We start from the raw sequence: 19,809 nt of genomic DNA on the forward strand, positions 1-19,809 counted from the left end.
AGTTGATGTTATGTGTATTCATTCAGTTGTTTGTTGTCTGTGACATTCATCAGTATCATCCACCAAATTTGTTTCTACTGAAGTTAGGTGTTTTTGGGCACTTTCTCAAAACTCTGACTGCAAGGTCTAATTACTCTCCTAGCTTCTAGCTGCTTGGAGTGTCATTTCTGACCAGAAGTGCTGCTGTTACAAAAAAATTGGCAGCTTGACAGATGTGTTCAGCTATTGAGTCACTGAGGGCAGGGTTGTGACTTAAGGTTTCACTTCTAAGTTAGGCTGCCAGTGGCTTTCTGATACTATAACATTTCTTAAAGGCACCTTGCAGGCCTTTGGAAAACACCTGGATAACATTTATACTGGCAGCTCTGATTTAGTGCACAAAATTAATACATTTGTGATAAAGAGAGTACACAGCAGAACAACTGTACAGTCTTCCAATTTACAACCAAACAGTTACATACCACAGAAATGCACAGAATGGTGACCTTTCAATGTCAGGTACTGAGAATATTAGACTCTCCTCGTATCACATAGTGAAGGTTTTGGGGTGTTCAATTTAAAATGTTATTTTTTCTTTCTCTCCGCAGAGCTGTATGGCTTTGATGTCCTTATTGATTCCAATCTCAAACCTTGGCTTTTGGAAGTGAACCTTTCTCCTTCTTTGGCATGGTAAGTGATAGGAGCATAAGACGTAAATACCCCAATGAGTGAATGTTATGCATTAGCACAGTATTATTTAATGGTTAAAAAATAATGGAAAGTGGGTGACATTGTAAGTTCTTGCAGGGATAGGGAACATTCAGGTCAGCTCTCAATTATGGAACAATGACAATGCAAATGGCAAAGGGGCAGGCTGAAAATATCAATAATGGTAATTAGGTAAACACTGTGAATGAAGAGGTATTCTACCCATATATCCATCATCTGTTTTAAGCTGAAGGACACTACTGGAATAATTCAAAATGTCAGTTAGTTGTTTGGAAAAAAAGGAATCATATCATAGTAGCAAGGATTTCAAACAGTGTGTAACAATAACATTTACATGTTCTCGCCAAGATGAACATGATTAATTCATTTGTATTTATTTTGATAGCAAAACTAGTAATGGTTGTAAACTAGTACATCAGAAAGAAAGCAGCAGAACAGAAATTCCAGTCTTGGTTGGTACGCCTTAGAAATCTGTTGGCCACACTTGTGGCAGCTCAGAATATGAAGTGGGATACTACAAAAAAGGCCCTTACAGAAAGTGTCAGCAATGTTATGCTGCATGTGAAGGTGGCGTGGCAGGGTTGGGACTACAGCAAAAACAGCTTGCGCTGTCATAACTGCATTTTTTGTACTTAAGCATATTGTTTTGTTTTAAAAATATGAACATCTTCTTGTTAGGTTCCTGCTTGTAATTGTCAAAATTACATGTAAGGAAATGGGCAGTCTCAGCATTTGTACTTCATTATGTTAATAGATACCACTCGGCCACACTTAACAGTATTTAGGTCATCATCCTTTGAAAAACAGCACGGTTTTTTTCTCATTGTTATAAATTCTTTGAATGAATCGTGACAGTAGCATTCATTTTAGTTCCCCAACCGAACATGGCAATAGTTCAGGAATCTAATAAAACATATTTTGGTTTGTTTTTTTTAAAATAACTTTGTAAAATGTTTTTTTTTTCCCCCCCAGTGATGCTCCTTTGGATCTGAAGATAAAAGCCAGTATGATTTCAGACATGTTTACTTTAGTGGGTGAGCATTGCCTTTTGTATTAGGCAACTGTTGATAACTTTAAATGGTTTTATGGGAACTGGAGAAATTCAGGGGTTAAACCTACTTTCATCAAGGTTGGCCAAAGAATATAAGAAAAACTACGACTGAGAGGAGGACATTCAGTGCACTGAGCCCAATTGGTAGTTATTATTTTATTGATTCCAGGATCTCTTCCTGCTTTTTCTTGAAGGAAGCCAAGGTACAGTTCCACACTCCTGTAACCCTTTAGGTAAAGAAGTGGCTCCTGTTCCTGGGATAGGATGCACTTCACTTAGTTTCCCCTTGGGTCCTCTGGTTTGTGTTTTACTTTTCATTCTGAAGACGTCCACTGACTACCTTTGTCGATGCTTTTGAGGATTTTGAATACTTGTGATGGGTACCCTCATAATCTTCTCCGTTCAAAACTAAAAAGAATCCATTCTTTCAGCCTGTCAGTGTAGGACATTCCCTTAATCCCCAGAATGCATCTGATTACTCTTCTCCAGACTGATTCCAGAGTATATAATACTATCTCCCAAATCACTTATGTATTCAGGATGCTGAATTGGAATAAAGTCCCAAACAGAAACTAGCTAAACATGGAGAGGTTTCATACTTTTGTATCTTCTGACAATTTACCAAGCTGCTAATGTATGTGGGCAAAGCAACTTACACAAATGCACACATTATATAACTGGCTATTTTAGCTGAGTACTCAAGGGTACAGCAGCAATGTCTCACTTGGTATTTGAAACCACAACCTTCCAGTTACAGGTTCAGAATCTTAACCACTGCTCCATGCTGCTCCCTACTGCAAACCAAAGCAAACAATACCTTCCCATAACTTACATGTGGCAAATGCCACAAGAGTAGGAACTTTCACTTCATGGTGAAACCCTGAAGTCTTGCATTTCTAAATACAGTATATGGTGATCATCTCAAGAATAGGAAGTCTCACTTCATAGTCGAGCTCTGGATTCTTGCATCTGAAGATCCAGTAGTGCAAATGCGCCCTTTAGAAGAACTAGAGCAGTATAATGAAATACAGATTTAATAAAGCTGCACATACAGTATGTTTTATGATGTAAAACCAGCATTTGTGTCTTCTTGCTTTGGTTAACTCACTTAGTGGCGTTCATTTAATACGTGATGATTTTAGTTTGCCTTTTGACCTAGAATAAATGAATGATGTCCCTTGGAAAACTAGGTTGATCCTTTAATCTGAGGTTCTCTTATTTACCTAGTTGGGCAATTTTGGAATTTAAACATATGTACAGTATATATTTTCTACTGTAAAAAAAATGAATAGATTCACTGTGTATCTTACACCCCATATTAAAGAATTATAATTTGAAGCTACTGTGGTGTATTTAGGGAAAAGTCATTACTTTGTTTCAGGACCTTTACATTTTTGTGACAATCTGTTACTCTTTCTTACATATTACTTACATAAGTGATAGACAGGAAACACAATACAGAATCCTTATCTTTTTCCTATGTTTTATGCAGATTATAATACAATGCTACCTGAAAATCTAAAGTTATTAAATTAACAGTGTTAAATTTGGAACTACTTGGCCCATATACCTTCAGACCTAACAGTTTTGCCTGAAGCAGGTTCCACTGTTTATTTTTAAATAGGGTGTTTCCCATTTATTAAAACTTGTCTGTAAATCAGAAAAAAAATCCTTTCTCTGAACTAAAGCCACTAATTGGCTATTCTGTTGCCTAGTGGTTTATGCCATGGAGACAGTCAGGCATTGTTTAACTTTTTAACTCGCACAGTACTTATTAAAAAACGTCTCTTGAGGTTAGTTTAAAAATAATGCAATAGGATAATAACATTTGAGAAACCACAAGCATTATTAATAATGTTTTCGAGACAACTCAACAAATAAAATAGACAACAGGAGACGTTCTTCTGAATATTTGTTTCCCAGATACTGTCAAAATCAGACATAATAGACCTAATTTAAATCAGTGAAATGGTATTACACAAAAACATACTCAAAACAAGTAGGTTGATTAATAGGGTTTAGAATTTGTACATCTTTACATGGAAAGCTGCTCATTTAATCCTTTTCAAATCAGATGGATGTTTCTTTGCACAGAGTTGATGTGTGAGTATTTGCGTTAGCTGAGGGTGTATACTGTAGTAATTTATGAAATAATCCTGTATCAGTGAGGCTAGATGTGCGCTGTCCCTTATACATGTATCCAGTTACTTTGGTGTTGTCTAGTGAGAATAAGTGTTTAAGCAGCAGTTTGCAAAATGTGTTGCAAGAGAGATTGTTCCTCTACATCAAAATCTGTACTTTTATTAAGCATGTCTACATTACTGTAGTGTAATATTTTTTTTAATTCTTCCCGTGTTCTCTAAAATATAATTATCATAAATTCAGTGTTCAAAAGTACTGCATTTGTGGCGTGTACAAGCTTTGTATGAGCTTACATTCTGAGTTGTTTTTGGCAGTTTCTTGAGAAAGTTTTTATTATGTTTAATTTTTTCAACATAACAAATAAAATGCACCCCTTTCCTCACCTGGCCAGTCGTTTCTTTGCATTACATCTAAACTGCCACATTACAGTCCGAAGGATCTTAAACAAAAAACATTTTGTGTGAATTGATTATTGCATGTTGTGTTTTATTAAACTAATATTACATTATTATGAGCAGTATTTTTCAAACATACTGCTTGAATTCAAATTCAATTGGTCATTTGATGAAATAAGGGAACTCTGAAGTGCTGGTTGCAGGATACATTAGTGTCATTTTGGATAACATGAGTAGTGACATATAGAACATACTCAATCTATTATTCACCCAACACATGGAGCATAGTTGGCTGATAATACTTAGTCCAGATCCCAGCTTTGTAAATAATGACAATATCCTGTTAGCATTAGTTTTTTATGCATAACTGTCATGAGCTAATCATGCTTGTTTGTAATAATTGCAGCACTTATACTTATCACCTGCTTCATGTGTACCTCATCTGATAGCTTCAATGAATACATACGAAGCACAGTAAATCCCTAGAATTTCAATTTTGCTAAGCAGTGATTTTTTTTCTCTGCAGATACCGTCTGAAGCGTGTATGATTACAAATTTTGTTATTTTCCTCCAGGCTTTGTTTGTCAAGATCCTTTGCAAAAACATCTTAGAACTGGTAGAGTCGCCCTTGAACCCAACTCACGATACCAGGCCCAGAAAGCCCAGGTAAATGGTATCACCTGCTTTCTCATTTGTCCACAGCGTCGTGTGCACAGCATACCATACTTAAGCTAATAAAGCTAATACTAGTAGCATTATTTGGTAAGTATTATAGGTTTAGAATTAATGGACCCTTTGAGAATGCACATTGTTTAAGTTATGCCAAAATTAAAATTCCCTTGCGACTACTTTCTCTGATGGTTATTACATCTGACAGACCTATTTTAATCCAGTACCCCAGTCAGCCTCGGGAACACTGCTTTTTTTAATAATGGCATTAATTTTGATTACTGTACACCATATGTGCTTGTTTTAGTTCTTTGTAGTGTTGGTCGTTTTATGGAAAATGGTTCTCATGAAAAACAACTACTAATGTAATTATACTGCTAAGTGACATCATCCTTAAAGCAGGGTTCTCTGTAAATTATTATTTTATCATTTTTAATCAAGTGACTAATGCTTTCACAAGGAACATTGCTTAATGATACCACAGCAGCTAATACATTTGGCTTATGTAAGTCTACTACTGAACTCAACTCTGCTTGGATCTATTGTGAAAGATGATCAAATAAGACATTTTCCTGCTCCGCCTTTATGTTCTAACATCTTAGATATTGTTACAGTAACCAGCTATGTACGTTGTTCATCCCTTCTGTCAAGTGAATAGTTAGTGCATGAACAGCTGATACACATCTGTTTGTGTCTTTCATGCTCCTTTAGCGACCTTTTTCTGCACAGCAGAGTACATCAAACACCAAATTGGTAAGTTGTAAACCCTTTAATATAAAATAATCATTTCATATGTTTTTTTCTCCTTTTTTTTCTTTTCTTATGCTTTGCAATCCTGGTATTTTTTTGGTTGGCATGGGTAAGAGATTATTTTTGTTCCTCTCATACCAGATTCATTGGCTGGAATGAATATGTGCTGGATAACAGGGCACAGAAGTCATTGTCTTCCAATATAATGGATCTGCTCCCATTCCCCTTTGCTTAGATTTTAACTGAGAGTAATGTAATTTGAAAACTACTACATATCACTAAGCTTTGCATTAAATAAAGTTTATTTTTTGACCTGGGTAAGCTTCTTTAGCATGCCTGCTTTTGAATTGATGTAAACTGCCCCTGTTAAGAACCTCCATGACAGTCTGGAGACCCCTGTGGGCAATCTTGCATTATTCCTCTCTTTTTGACTATATGGTAGCTTTGCTTGTGTTATGAGCACTGTTCTGTATTATCAGGGTGGATTAAGGCCTGCCAGTCTGGTTTAATATCTGCAAACCTTTTAGACAAAGATTTATCTCTTTAAAGATAATGGAATTATTCTGTTAAATATATAGAAAAATAGTTATCCAATGTCAATGGGCAACTCATTAAATTCTGGCTGTTTCTCAAACCCACTTGCCAGAATTGTCATCTATGGTATTATGTGTTATGGGAGAAAACTCAAGTGCCAGTAATGATATAAAATGTAACATTAATTTAGCTTTTTTTTAGGCAGTAGATATAAAATGCTTCTCTAGGGGAAAATGGAGATTATAAGCCCCTGGTAAAGCATCTACTAGTGTTGTTTCAAAGTTGGTAATATTTAAACAGCCCGATGGAATTGTCAAATTTTACTCATATAATTGTGCTTGTCTGAAAAACGTAAATAGACAAATTCAAAACGACCATTTTAAGTGAGGCTTTGTTCAAAAAAAGCTTTGGTAAGTAGGCTAAGTAAAAAAAAGGTTGGTTTGAGTCTAATTCAGAGGTGGATAGCTGTCCTTCAGGTTCTGTAGGTATTTTTTAATCAACCATGTAGCCTTGCTTAAATCGTTCATTTTAGCCACTAATGGTGCAATCAAGCAACCATGATGTTGGTAATTGGGAAGAAAACGGAAAACCTTCTGATCCTTAGGACCCACAATTTCCCACTCCAGAGCGCTTAAAGTGTTCCCTTCCTGTGCACATATTCTATGCTGACATTTTAATCTTGAAGTTGAATTCTGTTCTCTAAACCTATACCAACAGCAACAGCGACCCTCCTCAGCTAGTGAGGCTGACACCAATGGGCCGAAGGAGCCGCGGGCTGGAAAACACAATGGAAGCACTCTTGGGCTCACGACAGATGAGGTAACCAAAAACGAGCAGTGACTCACTGCAATATGGAGGTAAAACATCTTCCCAAATCACTTTTCTCATTTCTTTCTGGACGTTAAACAATGATGTCCTCAACTGGAATCAATGGAAAAGAGCCACACTCCAGTTTTCTTCCAGCCTGACATTTCCTGAAAGCTTTTGTACAAAAATAAAAATGTCCTTTTCCACATAATCGCATATAAATTTCAATTCGGGACTTTCTTCAGCGTCCCAGTCATTTTGTTTAATTTAAACGTTTCATTTCTGTCTGCATATGTGATTTTATCAGCTGAAAGTCCTTCGTCGCATAAAGGAGGAGCATGAAAGAAGAGGAGGATTTATTCGGATTTTCCCATCCGCAGAGACCTGGGAGCTGTATGGGTAAGAGGGGCAGTGTGACTTAAATTTGGGAAAAAGAAACACCCCTTGTTTTTTTTTTCCAGGACATACAGGGCACCACCCCACAAAGTAGTTTTGAAGTGATCATAAGGGTTTTGGGTGAGGGATTGAGTTAAAACAGCCTGCCCATGAAGATCGGGTGGTCAGGACTCCCATGTGAGATGAAGCCTGGCTGGTGGGCTTCTGCAAGGCAGTGAGGTTTGGCTTGGAGATAGGAGGGATGCTGGGAAGGAAAGTCTGATGTTCCATATTTCTACCTGTTTGAGAACGGATGATGGATAGGAGTTTGGGATTCTCTTCATCCTGAATTGGATTAAAAAATCTGAAATGCATAGAAGTTACTAGAATTCCTCTTCAGTGACTGAGCAATTTCTCTGTTTATAGGGTAGTTTGTCAGCCTGTAATAGCCCATTTTGGAGACTTTCAAAAGTGTTTTGAAATCTTTGTTTATGGTTTCATGGAGAGAAGGTTCCCAGTCTTCAGAATGAAGAGTTTTTAAAATTATTGTGATTTATTTATTTTTTGTTGTCTTGGCTTTCATCATTATGCGGAATTTGCTGAAAGAGTCTGTGGCGAAATCGGTTGTAATGTTAACATCCTGAAGAAGTTGTGATGGATTTGCTGCCTGATTAGTTTTGGATTTTTATTTGTGCTTATGATTTAGTCCTGCAGCATTCTTGGCAACTGCTGCAGTGCACGGCTGCTGCCACCACTGGAATATGACTGTAAAGAAGTGAAAGCAAATAACTTTTTTGAAATACATATTTTCTATTCTTGACGCAGCAGCTTCCAGTAGATTTTAAAAAAAAGGCTCAAAGACAAAGATTTCTGTTTAATTTATGTCTTAATTCCGTAGTGGCTATCTGGAGTACAAGACCTCAATGAATTACATGCTGGCAACAAGACTCTTCTCAGACAAGTAAGTATCTGTGTATTTGCCCTGATATGCTGGTTTTCTTAATTGTTGGATCTCCCCTTCATGTTCAAGCAAAGGCACAATCCACAGCATTGAAATAAATCACTCCTTTCAGGCGAATTTAGTTCTACTCCGAGTTAATGGCTTTTACAAACATAACATAACTTTGAATGAAATATTTTATGTTTTGCTTTGATGGAAGACAGCATTCAGTTATACTCTTTTGGTCACAATGTGGTGTTCAGGGGTTTTCACTAGCCTTGAAAAGAAACGAAAACAAGACATTATTTCAGAATTCACATTTATGTAATATTTTAAGTTATTAAAGTATTTTAAAAAGTAATTTAATATTTAACAGAAGAAAATTAAGTGTGGCTTTTATTTCTCAACTTTTTATACTTTTTAACTTTGATATTTTCACACTTCTTAATAAATACTAGAAATACTTTGAATAATATTACTACTTAAGTACAATTGTTACCTACAATTGTTTCAAGACAAAACATTTGGTTTGGTTACATCAAAAGAAAAGTAGTTTATACTTTCCGTTAGATTTCTATAGAAAGAGTTACCCATGGCACAAGTACAGTAGGTGTAGTTTGGAAGGGGATAAACTTGGACTGCTTTTGCAGATTCCAGTTACAGCAAAAAAAATTAAAATGTTCTCTACTTTCCAGAGAAATGTGAGCCTTGCCTCTCCAATTACGTTAGATTCAGACAGCAACCATATACATGTATGTTTTTGAGGCAACGTTATGTATTTCTTACACCTTATGTCAGTGTTGCACAATCTACCGTAGGGAGTATATTTCCAGTCTGCAACTTTATGATTTTTCCATTTCATTTCATTCTCCAGATCAAGTAAAGCAGCAGTCGCTTCAAGATCACGGTTGGTGTTCTGGCTCTGGCCTGTTCTCTTCTTTCTGTATCAAGAAGAACTTTGTTGAATTCTTATTTTTTTTTCCACCTCAAAACTTCCTTATCTGCTGAAAGTGTGAAAGAGGTTTTGGTGTTTGTTTCTTTTGAAGGAGTGGTTTGAACGGACATGTCGTAGTGAGAGCGGCCATGTTTCACGCGGAAGCTCAGCAGCACGTGATTCAGTACGAACGGAAACTTCTCTCACTGGAGGCGCGGAAACGGAGAAGACGCCACTTTGCCCTGCGGTCAACACTCGGAAAGAAAAAAAGTACGACTGTGATATTAATTTAGCCCGCTGATGGAGTGGAACTCAACATCCAGATCTTGTTTGGCTCGGGAAGATAGTGGAATTTTCCAAAAATATTTTATTTGTTCATTTTTTATTAGAAACTAGAAAATTCTGGCACTGCTGAGTATTTTAACCACTACAACGTACGTAGGTGCAAAACATCCTAAATAACAATGACTACTGAATTATTCTCAGCAGTATTTGCTCATACAGAGAATAGCACTGTTTTATCTTTTTTAGCTGCTCTGCACCCATCTTCTGTAGTTCTTCTGTGTCCATTTCCTTTAAAAATAGCCTCTCTGCTTTTGTGAAGTTAGCACTGATTGTTCAACATGCAGTGGGCCCAGGTGCTATATTAGGTAACCACCATCAGTAGCTGATGTTTTCAAGACTTTTCACAGGTGGAAATTGACACTTGGAATGTCTTCCAGGGTCTGTTAAGGGACACAAAGCCACGTCTCCCGAGAGTACAGACACTGAAGAAGAAGATTCTGGAGAAGAGCAAGACGAGGAGGATGAAGAAGAGCAGGAAAAGGAAGTAGGAGCAGCTCAGGGTTCTCTACAGAAACTCACCGTGCACATGGAAAAACCTGTCCAGTCTCAGCTGGCTGGTGCATCCTCCCCTTCTGCTGCACCTGAGAATCCTCTCAAGGGCTCCCAGCACAAAACCGCAGACAAGACGGCCAGACCAGCACAGCCAAAGCCCAGAATTAACCTCCTGCACATCCTGCAGCAGGGGTGGGACCTCAGGTTAGTAGGAGACGTGGTTTGCCGACTCTGAGACCAGACCAGACTGAACTTCATTTTGCACAGCAGAACAGTTTCTTGGCACCACTACTCCAGACAGAAGTCGAGATCAAAAAGTTAAGGTCAAGATTAATGTGGGGTCATTTTTATTTCAGCTGTAGTCCTTCTCATAGATGAGTATATTTTAATTGCTTAGAAGTCATGAGCGTAATGGAAAATGGAGCACTTCCTCAGAATGAATGTGTTTTGCAAATGTGATGAAATTCAGTGGGGAAAAAAAAAATCAAGCCAGAAGGATCAAACCAATGATTACCTTAATTCATTTCAGAGCAGTGGTGTGCTGATGTATTTTTAATTATGGGTTAATTGTATTTTCTTTTTTTTGTTTGACGTTTCTGGAAAGGCTTAAAACTGTACTGATGCCCTTTATTTAATAACAAACCTGCAAAAATATCTCTTTTTTTTTGCAGTGACATTAATGAATATTTCATACTGCTGTCAGACCTGTAACAAAGAATGTAGTCTACTATTGATTTTTAAAACACGTCTGAAATTCTGATTTGAGAGGAATTATAATAACATGTCTGAGTTTGTAGAAATTCCTTACAACATGCCAGGATTATTCAGGAGCGTGGGGCAATTATGTTACAGTATATCATTGTTTGCTTCTGACAGCTTTTCTCAAAACAATTCTTTTATATTTAATTGGCAGCATCTGTTACAGGCTTTTTCATGTGTGCACCCTGCTGAGAAATGGACATTCTGTGCTGGTATACAGCTGATGCAACAGATACATACTTGTCTTTTTGTTTAGTCCATTATATAAAGTAACAAGTAAGAAGATGCATCACAGATCGGGTTCACAATATTTGTTATCTTAGTCGTTATATTTTTTGTATTACCTGGTTTGAACAAAAGATGTCACATTTTCATAACTAATCTTTATCCTCTCCCATGTTTGGTTAGGCAGTCCAAGATTAATATTCCAGGGTGTGTTAAACCGTTCTCTCGTCTCTACAAATGGAGTATTTTTTTTCTATTTAATGCAATACAGAAGTCATTCTTTCTCAAATGAATTTGGCAGAATAACTTACACAGTATGTCTTCTCCTCTGCAGCAAAGTCCAGGCCCGGATCGCTTTTTCCTCCTACCTTCACAGAGTTCAGATGAGACTTCTGGCAGAGAGCAAAGGAAATGACAGCTCAGCCTGGCCAGAGAGGGATGATGAGCAAATGGTAACTGTTCAAATCAACATATACTGTGGAAATAAGGTTACAGAAAAAAAGCCTCAGCTTTTCTGCTGCTTTGCTAAGAGAATGTTTAAAACCAGTGTTAAAATACAGATGCGATCAGTCTTGTACTGACATTGAAGGAGGCATTAAGGGTAGCAGTGATATAATTGATTGATTGAAACTATTGTTGAATTAAAATGAATAAAATAGGCCCTAGTCTTTTATGCTGTCTGTCATATTCATACTTAACCAACACTGACTCTTTGAATTCACACTACTACATTTGGCAAATGTTTTATGTGGAAGTCTGTCAAGGTACTGTATGTTTTGTGATTAAACTCTGTTGAAACATGTCTTATCTGCAAAAGTGATGTACCGATTTAATAAGCAAGGCTATAATTTTAAAAGAACATAAGTTTTGAAGGGGGATATATTTATGTGCAAGAGAATGTAATTTAACCTGTATGAGTTTGTTTTACAGTCACCGTTGGCGATGTGGGGGGTACCTTTTCCTCTCCTCGTTTTCAATCTAAAAGCACACCGGCTGAAAAATAGGAATGAAGGGTATTTTGAGTCCTTCAAGGTAGTAAACCTTGTGAACATTGAGGAGGTCTTTGACAGTCCAGTGTTTTTTCGCCCCTAGGAGCTGGTGGGTCGATTCCTGAAGCGAGCTGCCAGCAACCTCCAGCAGGGCTTGAAGATGATGTTGCCAAGTCGGAGACTCCCCCTCGCTGATCGGCGCTGCATCCTCTCTCAGCAGCTCGGGGAGTTTATCCACTCCTACAACAAGGTGCTCAGCGGCACTGCTGAACTCATCAGCTCAGTGCTTTGCCTTAAACAGAGGCTGCAAAGGGATGTTTTCATCCTTTTCCTGAACATTTACACGATCAGTCTTTTGCACCCTGATATAAAATGTGTAACCATCACTTCTAGCGTTAATCTGTGCCTGCCATACTGACACATTTATGAAAGATTCATTCAGTTTTTCAGTGAAAACATGAAACACAAGATCAAATGATTGTAACATTTTGTGCACATCTTTAGCTCCCAATTTATTAGTTATTGGAGTTTCCAGCTGGACAAGGCTTTTTGTAAGAATGAAGCTATGGCCCCACTCAATTCTTTTTTTTTTTTCATTCTCAGGAGACAGAGCAGATGGTAAAAAAAATGGAGAAGCTAAAAGATGAGGAACACTGCATAAACCCTGATGTATTCCAGGAGTTTGTCACTGGCGCCAGGTCAGTAAAGCTGTACTGTCTTCTTTCATCTTAGTCACATACCATAAAAAATACAGAAGAAACCTGTGCTACCTACTTGTCTCTCAGGGGAAAGCAAAAAACCCCCTCATTAATCACATTTCATTTTATATGGGCATATTTTTTTTTCTCAGTGTTAATAACCGTCCTGCATGTAATTTATGTGAAGTATACTGAAGATTTAATTTCATTCTCTTAGTCAGGGGAATGAAAATGTTACTCAGTGGGTTTTATGTTTCGCTCCTATTTTAGTGAAAGTGATCTGGAAGAAGTCCTCACATATTACACGCACAAAAACAAATCCGCAAGTGTTTTTCTGGGGACAGGATGCAAGAGTGCCAAACCTGGCAGCAGCAAGACCTCTGTTGAAGAGGCTGAAAATAAGAGTCAGAAGGGTGAGTTCCTTTTTTCTTCAGAAACTCTTGTATTTTGAGATCCTTGAAAAACCAATACTTTGTGACTTCAAGGTGAGCCCCAGCAGCATGGGAACTGTACTTCAGAAATGTGCATTTCCTAAACTCCATTAAAGAGCTCATTTTGATGACGGGGGTTTTTATAAATGAAATGCTTTAAGTGATTTAGAAACCCTTGTTTGTTTTCGTTTACTTTGTTGATAGTCAGAATATGAGCAGTGGGCTTCTGTAAGTATTTTTTTATTCACCTGTGTAGTTGGACATGACGCTAGATTGCTAACTCTGTAGAACCGAAGCAACTGATTAGTCTCTTTCAGTATCTGCCACCAGCTTACAGGTCAACTTCACTGGCAGCATCCCACCCACTCTTTGTTTCCATAGCAGGGCTGTATAATTATCTTATAGAAAGTCTTATGACCCTGCCCCTAGTATTAAACCAAAGAATGGTGCCATACTGCATCCATCTGACTTTTGTTAGTTCCACAAGATTTCATGTTCGTTAGAAAACTACTCTATGATTCTGATTTGTATACTTGAAAAACATCCAGTTGGAGGTTTTTCCTGACTGTACTTGTTCTAGGCTTTGCCTTACACACATGATTTGGGACTTACAGTGGGATATGAACAGTTGTAACACTGGTAACATCCAATTATCCTGCTCTTCACACGGACATAAGCTCCCGGTGTTTGAAACTTTTATGTGCCGATGCTTCTCGTTTCAGCCTACAGGAAACCTACCAAAAAGTCCCTGGTTTGTAATTTGAGGTTGGCAGATGGTGGGAAATTTTGGCTTAATCTAGGCTCAGTTATGTTTATCCCAGGTTTTGTATGCCTGTTCTGTCTGGTTTAACTAGCAAGCATCGGCTCACATAAAATCACAAGGCAGAAAAGAGTTTTTATCCCATTACAGCTTTAAATTGCTGACATTCATATTGCGCTCCTGATGAACTAAGGGGTATGCTTTGTTTTTGTTCACGATAACACTAATGTCTAGTTAATGGAATGTTTAATGAAAGAAGCAGCGTTCCTTTCATGCTCTACTGAGTTTTTTTGTAATCCTTTTAAAGTCCACTGCACAGACTCTCTGCAATTTAAGTGCTGAAGACAAAGAGTGAAGTCTTCATCTTTCAGTTAAATAAATGAGACGAAAACCATTTTTATTCTTTTGTTTTTCTTTTCCGTATCTTATTGACTCTTCCCAAAAAGATGAGGAAAGAGTGGTCTGAACTAAACTGACTGTTTTACATTCCCCCTCTAGTGAACTTTCATGTGTGGGTGCAGGGAAGTGGGAAGAAACATGATCTCCAATAAATCCATTTAAATTGTTTATTACCAGATCTGAATAGCATTTTTTAGGTTAATTGCATCACAAATGATATAAAATTGTGATGTTACGAAGTTGATCAAACTCTCCCTGGTTTTCTGGAAGACCTGTAACGTGGTTTAATTTATAGGCAGAGTTTAGACTATCTTAATATTTATTTTAAGATCCCAGGTTTTGTACCAGCATGACCTGCAGCAAAATGGTAGGAAGACAGACTTACTGCAATTGGCTGATGACATTTAAAATAGTTCTTAAAGAGGAAGATTCTTGGCAGTCTGCATCTCTACTGACCATGGAGAGACAGAGAGGCAACCTCAGACTTTCTTTCCTTCAGTGCATTTGGATCATAAAGATCTCTCTGCAGCATCATTTCAAAAGCACGCCCACGCTCCTGCCCCAGTGTGTGTGGACAAGGTTACTCCCAGTCAGCCTTCAAACAAATGGCAGCTTGGCTTGGAGACTAGTGCTGCGCGCTGTGAGCCAGCAACATCTGTTATTATTACTGATGCTATTAAACTGAATGACCTAAAGTTGTTTTTAAATTTTCCTTTAGTGGGAGCTAGTGTAGGAACAGATGAAAAGAGATTTTTTGAAAAGGTATGTTTGCCTCCTGTTCACGTTTATTGAAGAGGTTGAAAAGTCTTTTTTTTCTTTTGCTGCACCTGTGAATGTTATTAATTCTGAATGAGGGATCTGGAGTGGAACGCAGTCTGAATGAGCATTTACTTCACACGCATTCCGGATCAATTCAATGGGAAATTGTGTTGCTTTGCACATAATTACTTTGGAATTACTGACACTTACTGTAAAGTGATACCATGTTTTCTTCACTGAACAGCGGTCAATGTGTCAAAGGAGGAGGAGTCGAGTGCCTCAGGGTCTTCGGGATCTGCTGTTAACCCAAGTGCTTCACAGCTGAAGAGCGCCGAGTCTCAGCTGTCCAGATCTCCCCCAGCAGCGTTGGACTGTAACCACATACACATCCAGCCCTGCGCTCCCTGTTCAGTGCCTCCCTCTAGCCAGCCCCCACTGCTAGCACCCTCTTCCTCTCAGAACATGGGTGCCTCTTCCCCCTCAGCCACCTTGCCCACTGCGTCCTGGCTGGCTAACAGGGCCAGATCTGCTACAGTGTCCACACAGCACAGTTCCACCTCTCAACCTTTGCAGAATAGCATGTCCAGCAGCTACAGCAATCAGGGCCACATCTCCGTGTCCTCTGTGCCCAGCGCAGTCCAGATTTACAGCCAGAAACTTTCCCGACCGATCTCGGCCCGGAATGGTAAGAGCATGTGTAGCCATGGAATTGTCTCTTTCTTCTTTCACTTTTGAAAAAGTAAGAATAGGAAATGCACACAAGGCCATGTCTTTTTTTTCCCCAAGAATGCTGGTGTCGGAGCCAGGATTGCACATGGACTTGCATGGTCTCACTGACTTTTTCACCCGCAGAAATTCTTTTGGCTGTAGTGTAATGATGCAATTCTTTTTTTCCCCCTGTAACGCATGAGAGCTCTGCTGCCACTCTGCCACCCCATCTCATCCTCAGAGTCATATCTTCCAGACGCATGATACTCCTTGCAGTTCACTGTAGCAGTGAGACCCATGTTTTGTCTTTATTTTGCTATTTACAGTATCTTTTAAGCCTTCCTAGGATGATGTATGTATCCATCTATCTCCATCTTTCACTATGGCCTGTGTTGGTTAGTAATTTAAAAAAAAAACAGACTTGATTATCTCTAAAGGTTTATGGCAAAATGCTTTGCAAAAACTAAACATAACATCATTGCCATTTAGAATTATATATAGGCGAACAGTAACCTCTGGACTATCCCAGTCATGCTGCTCAGGTTCACCTTGCGTCTTTGTCTGTTTTCCAGCTTCTCATCAGAGCAATCCTAATAGGCCTCGTCCGGGGTCTGCTGTGATTTCCAAAGAGCCCGACGCTCCCTCCAATCAGAAGGCTATTGCCACAGCACTGCAGAGACTGGCTGAGAAGCAGGCAGAGCGACAGTACTCTGCCTCGAGCCACATCAGCCTTCTCACTCAGCATGTAAGGAGAGTCACATGTTTTATTGTCAAACAAACTGAATCGGCTGTCACTTAATATCTGTCACTTAATAGCTCAACCATCACTAATATAAGAGATGTCCTGGAAATGGATGAATGTTCCTGATTTGAATTTCATTAATGGAGAGGTTACCTGTCCAATAGAATTTTAAGGCATGCTACCAGCTTCCTATGCACTCAGTTCAGATATTGCAGATTTAGATTTACGCAGTGGTTTATAAAGATTCGTTGCTGTTTTCAGTAGGCACTGTGCGAAGCAATCTTGCCATTATTGGCAATTTGGCTATGATCAGCTTTGGATTGTCATCCGCTGTTATTTACGTCTTAGAAGGTAAAATAATATTAATTAAAAGTGTTTTGTTTCAGTGTTTGAACAGCTAGAAGGTGATACTTGTCGCTGTGACATTGTTAGTGTACTGCACAGATGTGGAGAGCGCATTCTGAACAATTGTTTAAGCAGTCTCTAAGCTGCTTTTCGGCACCTAAGGGGACGCTGCATCTTTGAAAGGTGAAGCACTGTGTGAGGTCTCATTATTAGTTTCCCTGTGGGGGTGTTCTTTGTGTTGATATTTAACAGGCAGTAAGGTTTTTGTGGTAATTGATGCTTATAAATGGAAGAATGTAGTGAATTGGCACAGAATCTGAGTGACTCTGAGAGCCTGTTTGCACTGCCTCCGTCTCTGTGTGTGAAAAAGGTTTCTGTCATTCGCTATCGCTGGGAAGCCCATTCCTCCTCCCACCCCCACTCCTCCTGGGTTTTTAGTTATTGGATGGCACCAGACCACACAGACTGCCGTTTTATGATTTCCTCTCTTGCTGTTGAGTATTAAATTACGCTTGAAGGTGTTTTCATCACTTCCCAGGGAAGGTTAATCCTAACTGTGTAGTTTTTTTTTCTTCATTTTTTAGTTTTATGTTATATATTCTCTGTATAAATATGAAGTGAAATTTATGTGGTTGGCCTTCTTGTTTGTATTGGAAAGGATTTAAAGTCCTCTGACTGTTTAGTGGGTACTGTAGAATATTCTGTATCAAACATCTCATAAATTACTCTTGACCGTGAATTGAAAATGAAAACTTTTTAAACATATAAGAATTGTATTACTCCCTCATTAATGCTTGCATCAAAATGTGCGTGAGCCATAATGACAGATTTGGGGATGTTTTTGGCATTTACCAAACGTCTGTTGGCAAACTAACATTATTACAATGGACAGGTAAAATAAGCATTCCCTTAAGTTTAGTATATTTTGCATTTTAAAGTAATTTTATTTTGGTAGTAGAGAGTAGCTTTGAAAAAATGTGTATTAGAACTTAATCTTGCGTACGAGAAGAAGACCTATCTTTTGCCTTTGTATACAGTAAAAACAGTACGCCATGCTGTTGTCTTAGATTTCTATTTGTGGTACCCCAGTATCATTCCAGATCATCACAAAGCACATGTATTTCTTATAAGGGGGGATAAAACCTTAGACAAAACTGGGAATTCCTCCTTGTTGTTATCTTTGTCAATCAAGCAGTGCAATTTAAGAAGGATTATTATGTTTTGTTTCGATTCAGGCCATTTATTTCACCAGCACCTGAAATCATGCAGAAAATTAAGTCCTGAGATTTTTTTTTTCCATGCAGTACAATAGGCAGTGCATGGAGTCTAATCCCTTAATGATAGCTGTTTCCTTACACTTGCTTTAGAAATGTGGGCATGCTACGCAACTAAGAGCAGAATGTTATTTAAACTGTTCAGCGTAATCCAAGTTTTTGCAGATATGTATGGAATGCAGATAATAATAATACTTGTACATACTGATCTATTTAGATGTGCCAACATCGCCACAGTGAATGAGAGAAACAGACATCAGCACAAGGTTTTAGTCACTGTATTGGATGGCCACTTAAATGAAAGAAGAAATAAAACACCCCTTTTTTGTATTTCTATGAAACACAAAATACTTGGCCCTGTTTAAGTAGACATTTTTGTATGGATTTTCCATAATACCTATTATCGTGGATACCATGATATTTACTATGAAATGAGAGTTATTAGACATAGGTGGTGTATAGGTCATCAGATCTGTATTTATTCAGTAGAACTAATGGTAGGAAAAGTGAAAATTGTTTTCAAGTAATAACAGCATTTGATAATATGCCTTTGGTTAATAAAATGACCCAGTAAATTCATTTTTATTTAAATAACTTTTTTTGACCAGTTTCGCAATAGTCACTGCAAATCTGCAGCTAGACAATAACTGATTTTGATATTACTTTTCATGCCCTTTTAAGAATAAAATTCCTTAGAGTAAAATATAGAAAATATATTAAAATAGAGCACTAATTAGTCTTCTACTTCTGCTGTATTGTGGCAGTTCTTTCATTAATTTAAACACCTGTCCTGAAGGAATGTGTAACATTCTCCTTTCCCCTGCATTAGAGCCACCTAGATAATTCACTCACCTGCCCAGAAATATGAAATAGTGAACAGCATTCTGTAATTTAAAAATGTACAAAAATAAATTGATATTTGTTTTCTTAAATGTCTGAAAAATTAAATGTCATTAAAATGGATTACGTCTGATGTAAATGTAGAAAAATGTCTCTAGTATTGTTTTCTTTTATTTTAGAAACAGTTTAATTTTGTCCTGCACCCCAGGCACCCCAGGCATTTCATTATTAAAAAAAATACATTTGGAATCTAAAAATAGCATTTGAATAGACATCAGATAAAATGCTCTAATTGCTCTCTTTGTGGATAACAATAATGTGTATAATTATTTTTAATTTCCACTAAATTCCAGTTTAATAATTGCCTTCTGTATGTAACAGCACTGTTAAACCACAGCCAGAGAGGCTGTTTTTTCACTGTCTCACCAGCAGATGAGACAGTACATCAGTGCTAATTGGTCTGTTCCGGTTGTAAACAAATTTGACTGGTGAAAAATGATCATCATCCTCCTGGAGGTAGAGACCACCTGCCTTTAGAGGCAAGCGGAGCCTAGCTCCAAGTTGTTCTGTGTACATTTTACTGGATGATGGATAAATCAGTTGTACCACACAAGATATTACCAAATATGTCAGAACTAAAATATTAGCTGTGGCTTGTTCCAAGTTCATGAGTGTAAGCATCAAGAGATTTCATACAGTTTAAGGTTCAAATATGTATTAGTTCAACAGGTAATATAA

General features: G+C 37.9%; 1 protein-coding gene across 1 annotated transcript in view; it reads left to right on the top strand.

The window, feature by feature from the left end:
- ttll5 (tubulin tyrosine ligase-like family, member 5) overlaps positions 1-19,809 on the top strand; it is a 65,333-nt gene that overhangs the window by 16,713 nt on the left and 28,811 nt on the right. The window contains exons 13-28 of the mRNA XM_088925216.1: positions 588-669; positions 1,681-1,742; positions 4,871-4,962; positions 5,677-5,718; positions 6,967-7,068; positions 7,364-7,455; positions 8,330-8,392; positions 9,246-9,278; positions 9,418-9,575; positions 10,028-10,346; positions 11,461-11,578; positions 12,219-12,365; positions 12,719-12,813; positions 13,084-13,226; positions 15,407-15,847; positions 16,443-16,615. Of these exons, the coding sequence (XP_088781342.1) occupies positions 588-669; positions 1,681-1,742; positions 4,871-4,962; positions 5,677-5,718; positions 6,967-7,068; positions 7,364-7,455; positions 8,330-8,392; positions 9,246-9,278; positions 9,418-9,575; positions 10,028-10,346; positions 11,461-11,578; positions 12,219-12,365; positions 12,719-12,813; positions 13,084-13,226; positions 15,407-15,847; positions 16,443-16,615 (2,162 nt within the window). The remainder of the gene's footprint in view (positions 1-587; positions 670-1,680; positions 1,743-4,870; positions 4,963-5,676; positions 5,719-6,966; positions 7,069-7,363; positions 7,456-8,329; positions 8,393-9,245; positions 9,279-9,417; positions 9,576-10,027; positions 10,347-11,460; positions 11,579-12,218; positions 12,366-12,718; positions 12,814-13,083; positions 13,227-15,406; positions 15,848-16,442; positions 16,616-19,809) is intronic.

Source organism: Atractosteus spatula, chromosome 9, assembly GCF_055471065.1.
Source record: "Atractosteus spatula isolate fAtrSpa1 chromosome 9, fAtrSpa1.hap1, whole genome shotgun sequence".
NCBI lineage: Eukaryota > Metazoa > Chordata > Actinopteri > Semionotiformes > Lepisosteidae > Atractosteus > Atractosteus spatula.